The sequence below is a fragment of the Symphalangus syndactylus genome, chromosome 18 (assembly GCF_028878055.3).
Source record: "Symphalangus syndactylus isolate Jambi chromosome 18, NHGRI_mSymSyn1-v2.1_pri, whole genome shotgun sequence".
Taxonomy (NCBI): Eukaryota; Metazoa; Chordata; class Mammalia; order Primates; family Hylobatidae; genus Symphalangus; species Symphalangus syndactylus.
In genome coordinates this window covers 103,017,857-103,032,891 of record NC_072440.2, presented here as the reverse complement: position 1 = coordinate 103,032,891, position 15,035 = coordinate 103,017,857, and the positions used below count along the sequence as shown (strand labels likewise).

The window sequence follows — 15,035 nt, the reverse complement described above, 5'->3', positions numbered from 1 at the left end:
GAACACATTTACCAGACCATTTCAATATAACATGCTGAGTGCAAGGATAGGAGAGGTGCCAGTGAAATACCCAGGGTGTAGGGCAGAGTCATGGAAGGCTTCCTGGAGGAAGCATGAATCTGTAGGATGCAGAGGAGTTTGGGAGGGAAGGGCCCCTGGGTAGAGGCTGCATCCTGAGCAGAGGCACTGGAGCTGCAAAGACCACTGCTCTTCCCACGTTAAAAGGAGAAGGAGCTGCGGTGTGTGGCTCTGAATTAGAGTCCTGGGCTTCAGGCTAGAAAGGAATGGGGCATCTGTGGTTGAGTTTCTGGGAGGGGGCTGAGTCTGGTGACTTCTGCCATCATTTGGTGAAGGAAGAGTCCTCAGAGGGGTGGAAATGTTGTGTGTCCTTGGCCATCTCATCTGATATGCTGAGGACCACTGGATGTGGGCAAGGGCTTCCCCTCTTGCACACCACATTTGTTCTTTGGGATCTGTTGCCAGCACCACGGGTTGTTGTCGGGATAATGAAGCTATTTCTGTTCCTGGTGCAGCTTGACTTTTCTCAGATTTTTCTTCTGCTGATGTGTTCGGTGTTATTCAGAACCGAGAAGAACCTGGTGTGGAGTGAGGGTGGCATGCCTGAGACTCACAGCACCTCCCTCATTCTGTTGCAGCTCACGTGGAAAATGAAGAGCAGTACACCCAGGCTCTGGAGAAGTTTGGCGGCAACTGCGTATGCAGAGATGACCCAGATTTAGGAAGTGCATTCCTGAAGTTCTCAGTGTTTACAAAGGAGTTGACAGCACTTTTCAAAAACCTGGTAAGCAGCTCTGTGTATGAAATGCTACGGTTACTTTATTTTGGAAAGTGGCTCAGTAGAGGATAGTTATGGTTTGTTTGATAAACTAGGAATGCATTTCAGAGTTCCTTGGGTACCTAAAAGAATTATGTTTTTATACACATTAGGTCAATTTGGAATAAAGTTTAAAATTGTAATTTTTACTTTAACAAGACTTAAAATTCAGCTCTGCAATTTAAATGTACACAGCTATGGGACAAAACGGGTAAATGCATTCATCTTCTTAAGGGCCTCTGACTTGAATTTTTAATAGTTTCTAAACTGTGTAGAATACTCTCCTTCTGGTAATTATAGTAGGCATTTAAGCTTATAATATTTAATAAATATGTTTCAGGCCCGTCTTACACAGCAAGGTAACCTGTAATCAAAGCACAGAAATTACCATGAATATTTAAAGGCCTTTTGTGCTCCCAAGTGTAGAACCTAAAAAAAAGCAGGACTGAGAGCAATGCCTCAGTTTTCAGCCGTGGGAATGCGGCGCTGGTGCCTGCTGCCTGTGGCTGCTGCTTCGTACTGTGGGTGAATCGCGCCTTTCTTGTGCCTGGCAGCTCTGTGCTGTCCTCGTGATGGGGACGTTTTGAAGAAGTGGGCAGCCCAAGAGGGCTGTTTGGGACCCTGCCCGGGTGGAGTGGAGCCTGGGATCGCCCCAGCTTTTCTTTCCTGTTTTTCTTCTCCAGTTTCTCCTAAAGGTCATGGAAGGCCAGGTCAAGAACTCAGTAATGCTTTCTCTGTAGGCCACAAACAACAGCATCTTTTTTGTGTCTCTGTTAGGAAGCTCATAACAAGTGAAAAACATCACTCATTCCTGAGATGGGGATGACAGTGGTTTTGTGAGACCGGCCTTAGAAGGGGAGAAATGAGTGAGCATCATGTGTGAGTTCCTAATGGGAAGGGGAAGAGCAGGAGCGCTCAGGCCCTTGCTCTTTCTCCCCATCTTCACTTACGAACATTTCTGTAAGACATGGTAAAAGTAAAAAGCTGTCGCTCTTCTCGAGCTTTTCACTTGGAGGAATTTGAAATCCCTTGGGGCTTTGGTCGCGCTTATCCGCCTTCGTCCCTATCCTAGAGTGGCGGCCCACCTGCTCAGCAGTGGAGCCCTTGCCCTGCCTCAGCCCCATGTCCTAGACGCTGGCAGGTCTGCATGGTAGGGTCTCACCACCGGGTCGGGAAAGAGTGGAGATTTTTTTTAAACTGGATAAATTGCATGGGCCCAGGGTAAAGATCCGTAGATGCTGCCATGGAGGGCGTCTCCTGGTGGAAAAGTCAGTTGACTGCCTGCTCTCCCCACACCTGGGTGGATAAGCCCTTTTCATGCACACAGAGCTGCCTGTGAGCTTCTAGTTTCTAAACTGTGTAGAATACTCTCCTTCTGGTAATTATAGTAGTACTGCCTCACACTTCAGTACAGATGAGCAGCCTCCAGCATGAGGGAGACCAGAATTAGCAGAAAAATGAATGTACAGGAAGACTGGGATGCAGCATGCTATTAAAGAAGGCCAGGGACACAACTAAGGTAAGAAAATATAACATTAAAAATCCAACAGGAAGGGCTGGAGTAGAGGAAATCTCTCAGAAAATAGATCAAAAAGACCAAAAAGTGGGAAATAGATAAAAGACAAGGATTAATTCTCAAGGCCCAGCATGCAACTGGCAGATGTTTTAGAAAGAGAGAAGGATGTCATCAATGCAACAAATCTAAAGGCATTTTCTAAAAATGGAACGGAAGAGTCTCCAGGTTGAGAGGCTCACAAGTGCCCAGCACAATAAGGGAAAAGACCTGCCCTGAGGCATCCCTGTGTGAACTTGCAAAAGATCTTAAAAGCTTCCAGACAGCACCCAGAGGATTCAGAATCAGAATGGCGGTGAACCTCTTAGCAGCAGCACTGGAAACGTTACGGCATGGAGCAATGCCATTAAAATCGTGAGGAAACTAACTCAGCCTGGAATGATGCCCAGCCAATCAAATATGAGAGTAGAATTAAAGATATTTTCAGACATGCAAGGCTTAAAAACTTTGGCTCCCATGTGTCATTTCTCTGAAACTCCTAAAGGATGTGTTTTAGTAAAATGAAGGGAAAAGCCAAGAAAGAGGAAATTGAGAGTCAGGAAACAGGACCCAACACAGGAAAGCAAGCAGTGGAAGGGAATTCCAAGAGGATGATGGTGAAGGGAAGTCCCAGCGGGGCTGCCAAGCAGGGGGCCTAGAAAGCCGCCAGCCCAGGACGACTGACGATGTAGGAGACGGGTGGAGTCCCGGGTTCTGCTTCTCACTCCCAGACAGCCCTTTACCTTTATTCAGCTGATGTCTAGACCTGGATTGTCTCAGCTCTAATATGGAGATGATAATACCATACCTGATTCTGTGGATAGATTATAGCCAGCCGGTGACTCTTACACAGGATAGCTTACTTAATTCTTACGACAATCCCATAAGGTCAGTCAATGTCATCCCCACTCTACAGATTAGATAACTGAGGCCCTGAATGGTTTGAAGAGCTAATATCTGGCCCAGCACAGTGGCTCACGTGTGTCATCCCAGCACTTTGGGAGGCCAAGGTGGGCGGATTGCTTTGAACCCAGGAGTACAAGACCAGCCTGGGCAACATGTTTCTACAAAAAGTACAAAACTTAGCCGGGCATGGTGGCTCACGGCTGTAGTCCCTGCTACTCGGGAGGCTGAGGCTGAAGAATTGCTTAAGCCCTGGAAGCGGAGATTGCAGTGAGCTGACATCACGCCCCTGTACTCCACTTGGGCGACAGAGAGTGAGACCCTGTCTCAAAAAAAAGAAGCAGCAGCTAATATCTCTCTTGGGAGGCTCAGAGTCCTTGCCTAGGCAGGCCCACTTGGAGCACTCCACACCATGGAATCCGGACGAAACCAACTTGTCTCAGTTAACAAAAGGGCAGCTGCATAGTTAAATAAAAGCAATCCCTCCTTCTCCTTTATAAAATTTCCTGCAAAAGCAGAAAGCAGAGCAGGGCCTGCATGTTACAGCTGGTACATTGCTCACCACCCTGTGGCTTTGCCAGTTTTTAATACTTCACACATCACTGCAGGTCCTAGTTGCTGTCCAGCTTTCTACAGAGAGTAAAGGTATCAATAAAGGTATCTGTGGCAGTGATTTCATGAGCACCCACGGGTGTAGCAATCACTGGGCTATGCATGAAGGATACTCTGTTTCATTTATTCCTCTTGGCAGCTGTGCAGGATAGTTTGTATCACCATCCTCTTAAGGCACACAGTCACTTACAGGGCCCTTAGCTAGTGAGGGACAGAGTTGGGATTCAAACCCAGGTATTAACACTCCAAACCCATGTTGTTGTCATTGTGACATTTAAAGGAACCATAGCCTCTTGTCGCCTTCTTGACTGATCATAAGGGTTCAAGTTTCAACTTGCACTTTATGGAAGTCGGACTGTTGATCCTATTTCCTGGCAAAGGTCAAAGAGAGAGAAAATTTCTTATTTGAGCCAAAATTAGCACTCACCACGCCTGATTTTCCAGGCGAGTGCCGGTGTGGAAGCTGCACAGCCAGAAGAAGGCCAAGTGGTGGCTCCTGCAAAGCTGGGCAGACGGGGAGCGGATTATAGGAGAAGTCTCCTTTTTTGGAATTTTGTATACCATTCTTCTTCCTATTTTTGGTCACATCTGTCTTATCTCATACTTTCCAAGCCTTGCTTTTGCTTTCCCTCGGGCATTTAAAAACATTTCAGTTCTGTCTGGCTAAGACTCACAGTGCTACCTCTTGTCCAGAAAGAATAACAATTACCACCTACCTGCTTGGAGGCATGAAAGAATGTTTATAAAGCAGTTGGAAGATCTCCAGAAAAATGCCAGCTTAATATAAAGCAAGATTTTCTTACTAATGGGTGAGATTCTCACCTGCAGAAGTCTGTGAGTTTTCTCTGCGGTGATGCAGGATGAAAGGGAAAACCAGACGGCTCCAGAAATGTGACATGTGTGAAATTAAAGTGCTTATGAAGTCAGCCTAGTTTCAGGGGTTCTTTTCCTCTTCCCCAATGGATGTGAGAATCCTGGGAAGACTCCAAGGGCCACCTCTGTGCTGAGAAGTGGCTTTCTAATGAAAGGCTGCATTTCAGGGCAGGTTTCTGAAAGCTTTGTTACAGATATGTAGTCTCTGTCTCCAGTGTTAGAGGATTGTTAGTGAAAGATGTCCTCACGGTCTGCAGAACCCGCTCTACATGAAGATCAGCATCCATTGAAAGCAGGGGCCAATGGATGCTGAGGAGAGGACAGAGTTGCAGCATGAGATCTGAGGTGACCCTGGGCTAAGGAGTTTTCCCTCACCCACATTGATAGAGGAAATGGAACGCTCTACCAAGCAACATGCGTATCAATCATCTTCTTTTTTTTTTTTTTTTTTTTGAGTTGGAGTCTCGCTCTGTTGCCCAGGCTGGAGTGCAGTGGCACAATCTCGGCTCACTGCAAGCTCCGCCTCCCAGGTTCATGCCATTCTCCTGCCTCAGCCTCCCATGTAGCTGGGACTACAGGTGCCCGCCACCACGCCCGGCTAGTTTTTGGTATTTTTAGTAGAGATGGGGTTTCACCGTGTTAGCCAGGATGGTCTCGATCTCCTGACCTCATGATCCGCCTGCCTTGGCCTCCCAAAGTGCAGGGATTACAGGCATGAGCCACTGTGCCCGGCCTTTTTTTTTTTTTTTTTTTTCCAAACACAGATGATGTGAGTTAGAAGACTTTTTTTTTTTTTTTTTTTTTTTTTTTGAGACGGAGTCTTGCTCTGTCACCCAGGCTGGAGCACAGTGGTGCAGTCTTGGCTCACTGCAGCCTCTGCCTCTTGGGTTCAAGCGATCCTTCTGCCTCAGCCTCCCGAGTAGCTGGGACTACAGGCGCGTGCCACCATGCCTAGCTAATTTTTATATTTTTAGCAGAGACAGAGTTTCACTATATTGGCCAGGCTGGTCTTGAATTCCTGACCTCGTGATCCGCCCATCTCGGCCTCCCAAAGTGCTAGGATTACAGGCATGAGCCACCACGCCTGGCCAAATTTTTTGTTTGTTTGTTTTGTTTGAGACAGAGTCTCACTGTGTCGCCCAAGCTGGAGTGCAGTGGTGTGATCTTGGCTCACTGCAGCCTCCGCCTCCCAGGTTCCAGCTATTCTTGTGCCTCAGCCTCCCAAGTAGCTGGGATTACAGGCGCAAGCCACCACACCCAGCTAAGTTTTGTATTTTTAGTACAGATGGGGTTTCTCCATGTTGGCCAGGCTGGTCTCGAACTCCTGACCTCAAGTGATCCACCCGCCTGGGCCTCCCAAAGTACTGGGATTACAGGTGTGAGCCACCATGCCTGGCCAGAAGACATTATAGCTAACCTTACTAGGGAGGTAGTAAGGTTCTGTTGGGACAAGCGGTAGTTTGTGGCTTTGTCATATGTGCTGCACCTGGCAGAGGGGCATCCTGGCTTGGCTGCATTGGCTAGTACAGCAGGACTCTGCCCAGTGCTGTCGGGCTTAGGTTAAGTGTGAGCTGATTGTCGATATTAGTAAGGCTTGTCTCATCACTCAACATAGACATCTTGCTAGCAGAGGTCCTCACCCTCAGTACTTCCACAGACTTTCTCCTAACTTCTTGTATTGCAAATGTCTTAGATTCTTCAATGTCTTACTTTATTTTTTAATTAAACAAGAGCAGTGACCATAGTATGATCTTTTTGGGAGGAGGATTTAAGTCACTGTTTTAGACATAAACTAATGAACTGTGCTGAAATCTAGAGACATCCCCAGTGGCTTGGGGTACGTGGGAATATCCGCCCTTGGATTAGGCCTGGACTATTATTAGGTGTCCATTTCTGACATTTGCTTTTTAATATTCTGACACTTTTTCTATTGGTTGCCCTTTTTCCTGCTGTCATTGCTTGGGTGCCTCTAAGGTCTCTGTTTCACGGTGCTGCGAACTGAAGAGCAGGATGACGTGGCTTGTTAGACTTGGGTGCAAATTAGGAGTCCATAGGCTTTGAGTGAGGAGGGCTTGAGGGCTAGGGCTTCGAGTGAGGAGGGGAGAGAGAGTACCTTGATGGACTTGCGGACAGTTGCTTTGGGCCCCTAGAAACCTCTGCCATTTAGATTTTAGTATGGCCTCATTTATAGTTGGAAATTCCTTATCTAAGACCCAAAAGACTTCAACGCTAAGCTATGTTCTATACTCACAAATCTCTAACCAAAAACAAAAGCACATTGTTTGATCGAGACGATGAACAAATAAGGCTGGCGTCAGATATCTACATTTTGGTTGTGGCATAGCCATGTAATAGGTTTCCATTGGACTTGGATACTGTTTCTTTTTGGGGTTGGGAGGGAATGCTGCGATACGGTAACCCCCATACAGAGAAAGTGGGAGAAGCCATATTGGGCAAAGATAGGGTGCTGAGGCCTTGGGCGCGGGAGGGAGAACTCACAGAGACGAGGACTGGGCACCTGCCGGGTGCTATCCATGCACTGGTGCTGTATGGGGCAGTGGCCTCTGGCAACTCCTGCCTGGGCAGGGGACACAGATGCTTTTATTAGAAGACATGCTGGGACAGCCACTGGCAGCCCGCGGAGCCCTGAGGGTACAGCATTGGAAGCAGGGAGCAGTGACTCCCCGCCCCGAGCCCTGGGTCCCTGCTTCCCTGGATCCCTGCAGGTGGAGGGGCACTGCAGTATGGCACTTGTCCATCTGCACTCAAGCCTGCTTGCAAGGCTTAGAAATCAGTTTCTTCACAATTCTCAAATGTGTGTAGGACATGCTGTTTCTGTTTGAAAGTATTAATGAACCTAAAACAGGGTTTGTTTTTGTTTTTGTCATTGTGTGTTTTCTTAATTGCTGGCTATTAAAGGGACAACTGCCATGAAGTAGGTGACCTCAAACTTAAAAAAAAATTGTTTGCCAAATCTACAAGGTACTGTGTGGAATGGCTATAGTGGGGATGTAGATAGGGGGTGGAAGGGCTGTAGGGGGTGTAGATATGTGGTGGAGGGGCTGTAGGGGGGTATAGATACAGGTGGGAGGGCTGTAGGGGGATGTATACAGGTGGGAGGGCTGTAGTTGTGGGGGTGTAGATACAGGGTGGAGAGGCTGTAGTCTTGGGGGTATAGATACTGGTGGAGAGGCTGGAGTAGTGGAGTATAGATATTGGTGGAGGGGTTGTAGTAGTGAGGTATAGATATTGGTGGAGGGGTTATAATAGTGGGGTGTAGATATTGGTGGACAGGCTGGACTAGTGGGGTATAGATATTGGTGGAGGGGCTGGACTAGTGGGGTATAGATATTGGTGGAGGGGGTTGTAATAGTGGGGTATAGATATTGGTGGACAGGCTGGAGTAGTGGGGTGTAGATATTGGTGGAGGGGCTGGACTAGTGGGGTATAGATATTGGTGAGGGGCTGTAATAGTGGGGTATAGATATTGGTGGAGGGGGTTATATTAGTGGGGTATAGCAATTGGTAGAGGGGCTGGAGTAGTGGGGTATAGATATCGGAGGGTCTGGAGTAGTGAGGTATAGATATTGGTGGAGGGGCTGTAATAGTGGGGTATAGATATTGGTGGAGGGGGTTGTATTAGTGGGGTATAGATATTGGTTGACAGGCTGGAGTAGTGAGGTATAGATATTGGAGGGTCTGGGGTAGTGAGGTATAGATATTCGTGGAGGGGCTGTAATAGTGGGGTACAGATATTGGTGGACAGGCTGGCGTAGTGCATATAGATATTGGTTGACAGGCTGGAGTAGTGGGGTATAGATATTGGAGGGTCTGGAGTAGTGAGGTATAGATATTGGTGGAGGGGCTGTAATAGTGGGATATAGATATTGGTGGACAGGCTGGAGTAGTGCGTATAGATATTGGTTGACAGGCTGGAGTAGTGGGGTATATATATTGGTGGAGGGGCTGTAATAGTGGGGTACAGATATTGGTGGAGGGGCTGTAGTAGTGTGTATAGATATTGGTGTAGAGGCTGTAGTAGTGGGGTGGTAGATATGGGATGGAGGGGCTGTGGGAGGGTATCGATATGAAGTAAAGAGGCTGTAGGGGGTGGGGTTATGGGGGGTAGGGCCTGTGAGGGGTGTATATATTGGTGGAGGGGCTGGTGTAGTGGGGGTGTAGACATGGGGTGGAGGGGCTCTAGGGGTGTAGAGAGGGAGTGGGAGCGCTGCAGGAGGGTGTATGTACCAAGTGAAGGGTTGTAGTACTGGGGGTGGAGATACGGCCTGGTGGGGCTGTAGGGGATAGAGATACCTGGTGGGAGGGCTGTAGTAGTGGGGGGTGTGAGTGAAGGAGGTCGGGGAGCCACATCCGCAGCAGGGGTGCAGAAGAGCAGCCCTGTTGGCTTGGGTGCCTGCAAGGGGCCTCAGGGACGTTTCCCAGACTTTCTTAATGCCAGAAGAGCAGCTGCTGCAGGTGGAGGCGTAGGGACCACAGGTGTTCACTGTTCTAAGAATGGTTGATAACGGAAGAGGAAAGCAGGTGGGAAGGGTTCCTAGGGTGAGAGGGGCTTGAGCCTATTTCTGGGCCCCAGGGAAGGAGCTGGAAGCCCAAGGTTGATGTGAAGGAAAATGGGGGGCTGTGAGCTGTGGAGACCCTGTGCCCCTTTGTCCTCGGGTTGATGAGTCCAGCCACGAGTCAAGCCTCTGCCCCTGGCTCGCTGAGGGAATTGTCAGCGAATTGATAGAAATTCAGCATGTGCTTGTTTGCATTCCCCTTTCTTTGGGAACTTTCAGCTATTTGGTAATCATTGCTTAAAATCTGAAGCCTGGCACCCCATATCAGTGCCCATATACTCCAGGTTTCAGCTTAGAAGGCATGTGGGCAGGGTTTGTACCATTGGTGCCCCAGGGGCACTGGCCAGGCATCCACAGAGCATCACTGGAATTGCCTGGGGCTTCTTAGAATTCCAGCCTCCCGGAGGCCTGCGAAGCCAGAATCTTAGTGTGTAGGAGCCCCAGGCAATAGCAGGCAGTCAAGCTTGAGCAGCACTGCCCTGGAGCAGAGGTCCTCCAAGTGTGGCCCCTGGTCCAGCTGCACCAGCAGCGTTAGAAACACGCAGCCCCAGCCTCCACACCTCACCTGCAGGATTGTGGGTCTCCAGCTGGGGTGCATCAGCATCGCCTGCGTGGCTTGTTAGACCACACCTGTTGGACTCCCCCCGAGAGTTTCTGATTCCACGGGTCTGGCATAGGGCCCAGGGTTTTGCATTTCCTGTTCCTAGTCATGCTGGCCTTGCTGGTCAGGAGCCGCACTGAGAACTACTGCCCCGAGGACAGCCTGGGTCCAGTGCTTCCGACTCTCACCCTTGGCGAGATGGAGACTTCAGGTGCCCCAGGTCTTGCGGAGGTCAGAGCTACTTTCTAAACCTGGATTCTTGGAGGTAATACATTTGAAAAAATACTTTCATTTCTGGTTGATGGCTTCAGCAAATGTTTTACCATCACCTGGTTTTAGAAGTAGTTTTGGGTGCCTGAGTCCTGGGTTCTCCAGTGCTGCCCTCCGGCTCCCAGAACCGGCCTTCAGCTGGTGTCAGTGTGGTTGTTGGTGGCCGACTGACATGTCCAAGCTTATCCTTTATTCTAGTGGAGAAGGGGGCAGAGGGCCCAGTTTTCTCTCCACTTATAGCCTGAAAGATCAGAGCTGTTGACTGCCAGAGAAGCGGCATTAAGAGCAGAAACCAGGTCAGCGATTTTCCTCCTTGTTCTGGTTTTGAAAGTTGCCAGTGTGTTTTTGGCAGCTGGCTGGTTTTGATCTTTCAGTTTGTGTTAAACACTTAGGATCAGCATGGGCTCCCCCTTCTCCTTTTTAATTAAACAGCGACTGTGCTGCCAGGGACGGGCTGGGCGCATCTGTTCAGGAAGGCCCTCTGTGAGTGTGAGAGTGCATAGATGGGAGTGTGTGCATGCATGCGCTTGTCTGTGTGCATGCATATGTGTACATGTGCATGCATGCGTGTATAATAGACTTCAAGGCAATACTGTGGCCCAGGGGATCTGTTCACTTACACCAAAAACGAAAGTGGCCTAGATGATTGTATTAGTCTGTTCTTGCTCTGCTATAAAGAAATATCTGAGACTGGGTAACATATATATAACATATATAACACATATAACACACATATATAACACATATATAACACGCACATATATAACGTGTTTAATTGGCTCACAGTTCCACAGGCTATAGAGGAAGCATGGCAGCATCTGCTCTGCTCGGCTCCTGGGGAGGCCTCAGGAAACTTAGTCATGGCGGAAGGTGAAGGGGGAGCCAGCAGTTCACATGGCCGCGGGCAGTGGCAAGAATGAGGTGGGAGGTGCCACACACTTTTAAACTCACTTGCTACACAGTACCAAGGGACATAGTGCTAAACCAGTCATGAGAACTTCACCCCCGTGATCGAGTCACCTCCCACCAGGCCCCAGCTCCAACACTGGGGATTACAATTTGACGTGAGGTTTGAGCGGGGACACAGACCCAAACCACATCAGTGATTTTCCTGTTTAGAGTTTCCTTGTATGTACCTGACGGGCTGCTCTGTGTAAAAGGGAACAGGAGGGCTTTTTGATGGAGACAGCACCTAGGATGGCAGCATGTGCCCAACCTCAGCTTAGCTTAGCCTGGCCTGGCCTGGCAGGTGTAAACCATCTTGCCCTGTGACAGCAGGAGTTTAAGTCCAGCTATCTTTAATAGTGAGCTGATAGGAAGAGCTCTGGCTTCACAGTTCTAGCCAACTCTGCTGCTAATAGTTGTGTGATTTGGAGGCAACGTGGATGACTCAAGCCTCTGTTGCCATACCTGCAAAATGGGGGTCACGGCACTTATTTCTCAGAGTAATTGCAAGGGTTGAATGGGATTAAAGGGCCCTGTGTCATCTGGTGGTTTATTCAGGCCATTTTACTCAGTACCCTGTGCTTCTCAAAAATACTTTCTGCCTGGATACCCGTTCTTTCAGATAAGCGGCCTTTAGAAAGAACAGAGAGCTGTCCTTTGAACCTGCCAGGCATACTCCTGCCCCAGGACCTTTGTGTTAGAGTCCCCTTGGCCCAGAGCACACTTCCCCCAGGTCCTCACGTGGCACTCTGCCCTGCCTCCTTTGCACTCTGCTCCAAGGCCACCTTATGAAAAGGCCTTTCTGACACTATTTGAAAGAGTCTCCATCCCACAAATGATCATGGCATCTTTATTTGTGGTATCCGTAGTATCCCCCAAACTGGAAACAACTCAAACGTCCATCAACAGGTGTCTGGCTAGACGGCAGTGTAGCCATATGATGGAACAGTGCTGGCCAAGAAAAAGAAGCGAACTACTGGTACACGCAACTACGTGAATGAATCGCACAGTCATTATGCTCAGTCCCAAAATCATTATGCAAGAAGCCAGATGAAAAGGCGTACATGCTGGATGATTCCAGATACCGTATATAAAATTCCAGAAAATGCAGTGTTCTCTGGCAAAGAAGCAGATCAGGGGTTGCCAGAGACTTGGGGGTAAGGAGCTGGGGTTGCAAAAGGGGCATAAGGAAACATCCTCTTGAGGTGAGAGGGTACTCTCCCAGTCTGGATTTTGGTGATAGCTTCATAGGAATATCCATGTGTCATAGCATATCAAGTCATACTTTAAATGTGTGTGGTTTATTGTCTGTCCATGACACTTCAATAAAGCTGCTTAAAACTTTTCAAAAGCCGTTTGTTCAAAGTGTTGGTGCCCAATAGAAGTGTTTGCATTGATGGGAATGGTGTATATTTGCCTTACTGAGTCTAACAAGTCTATAGCCACGTGTGACTATTGCATTTGAAATGTGGCTAGTGCAACTGAGGAACTCAGTTTTTAACTTCATTTAAGTTTAATCAATTTAAATGTGAAGAGGGGCATGTAGCTATCGTCTGTCCTGTGGGACATCACAGGTCCAAAGCCCACTTTCTGCTCTTTAATGCCTGCCTAACACACATGTCATAGGCCGTGGGCTCCGGCTCCTGGAGGTGGCTGGAAGCTTCCAGCACTGGAAGGCTGTTTCACACTCAGATATCCTGGTTAATGCTGCAGCCTCTGCTAAGAATGCCCTTAATTGATACAATAGATGTGAGTTCTTTCTTCAACTGCCCACCCTCAGACAGGGTGTTGCCTGCGCTGTACAGAAGGTGAATAGGTGGTTTGCTTTCTTTGAAGCCGTGCTTTTTCCTATTTAACTCTATGACTGAGCAGCATTTGCTCGAATTAAAAACTCCCCACATCTCAAAGCGTCTTTTCTACCTCTCAAGTTTCTCATAAATTGGGCATATTCAAGTAAGTGACATGATGCAGGCAAGCCTCAGGTAAGATCCTTTAGCCATGTTGTATATTACATGGTGACAAAATGGCTTTTTAAAGGAAAAACTCTCCTCGAAGAGAGTTGGACTCTGTTAAGGGTTTTGGAGGTGAGCCCTGGGAAGACCTGTTATTTTCTAGACCTGTGAGGCTAGAGCTGGAAAGATTCTGCCCAGTGACCTTTGGCTGCTCCTTAAAAATAGCTATGATGTAAGAATCCTGTCTAGCTTCAGGCTTCTAGATGGATCCCTTTGGGCAAGATCATTTGGCAAAGCAGAATTACTCACTGCCTAAGTCAGAAGGCAGCACTGCAGCTCCCTGGGGTGGGGCTGCACCTCCACACTTCGGCTGGATCAGCAGCTGTTGATCAGTGGCCAGAGAACAGAGAGGGTGACCTGTGAACTGCAGGGTGGGGAAAGTAGGAAGTCACAGAGCTAGAGGCAAGGAATTTTAAGATCCCCACCACCACCATCCACCCCCACCAAAAAAAAAAATATTAGGAAGGACATTGTGAAGAGATGGCTGTTTGGCTGGCTCTGTTCCCCCACTCTGTGCCTTCTGGCCTATCTTTGTTTGCTCATCAGCTGTGACATTAGCATAATGATTTTGTTCTTTATATCTAATAGCTGTCTGTGTGCTGCCTGTCCCACTGACTGAATCATTTTATTTCTACTTGTGAGATCACAGACCTTTGACTACTTACTCACCTTGTCAGACATATCCAAGTGAACTCGGGGGAAAAGCTAAGACAGGAAGTGGGGGTGGGGAAAGGGAGGATTGTGATTTTGAAAGATTGCCTGGGCTGGGTGTGGTGGCTCATGCCTATAGTCCCAGCATTTCGGGAGGCTGAGGTGGGTAGGTTGCTTGAGCCCAGAAGTTTGACACCAGCGTTGGCCACATGGTGAGACGCTGTCTCTACAAAAAATAAAAATAAAAAAATTAGCCAGGCATGGTGGCTCATGCCTGTGGTCCCAGCTACTCGGGAGACAGAGGTGGGAGGATCACTGGAGTCCCACTGTGCTCCATCCTGGATGAGAGACACTGTCTCAAAAAATAAAAAAAAAAAAAAATAAGATTGCCTGCTTGTTGGTCCAAAGTTAATAGCAGTGATTAAGATTAATAATTTGTATTCAGGTTGCACTCGATGTTTTAAAAAGCCATTTTACATAATATATTTGTTAAAAGTGAGTCAGAACATAAGAGAAAGCCGTATGCTTTCTTGGTGCTAAGGAAAATATTCTGGTTGGGTTACCCAGGGATAATGTAATTCTTCCCATAGAGCATGAAAATGTCATTACTCATTAATTGAGACTGGAGCTGCCTGAGCACAAGGGATGTGTAATCATCTTCTGGCTGTGGTTTTTGTCTCTCTCGGCCAGAATTTGAGGATGGCTCTTTCGGCTGCGGGCCTGAGGCTGCCGGACACACGGAGGAAGCCCAGAGACAGCCCACCACTCAGGCTGCAGGGCACACCTGCCGAGAAGGGCGTCTGGCTCCCACGCGCTTGTTCTCTGGCCCAGACAGAGACCAGAGTGGCCATGTCCTGGGATATTCTCCCTGAGCCACAAGGCATGTGTGCTTTGTGGGTTGCATACACCAAGCATGGAAAGGCAGAGGCAAGCAGGCTGATGTCCAGGAGTCTGGAAGCTTTATTAGTGAAGCCATTGACGGGGATTCTATTTATATTTGTGAGATTTTCTTTAAAAAGTAAACACCTTTGTTGAAGCATATTTTACATATTATAAAAATCACCCATTTCAAGTGTACACATCAGTGATTTCCAGTAACTTTACCAAGTGGTACAACCATCACCTCAAATCCGTTTTAGGACATTTTCTTTTCCCCTTAAGGGCCCTCATGTTCTTTTACAGTTAATCCCATCTTCCCCTCTGC

At 48.0% G+C, this 15,035-nt stretch overlaps 1 protein-coding gene across 5 annotated transcripts in view; it reads left to right on the top strand.

Moving 5' to 3' along the window:
- Positions 1 to 15,035, top strand: part of ASAP2 (ArfGAP with SH3 domain, ankyrin repeat and PH domain 2) — a 199,553-nt gene that overhangs the window by 89,631 nt on the left and 94,887 nt on the right. For all 5 annotated transcript variants that reach the window (XM_055253844.2, XM_055253845.2, XM_055253843.2 and 2 more), the window contains exon 3: positions 657 to 802. In XM_055253844.2, coding sequence (XP_055109819.1) covers positions 657 to 802 — 146 coding nt within the window. The remainder of the gene's footprint in view (positions 1 to 656; positions 803 to 15,035) is intronic.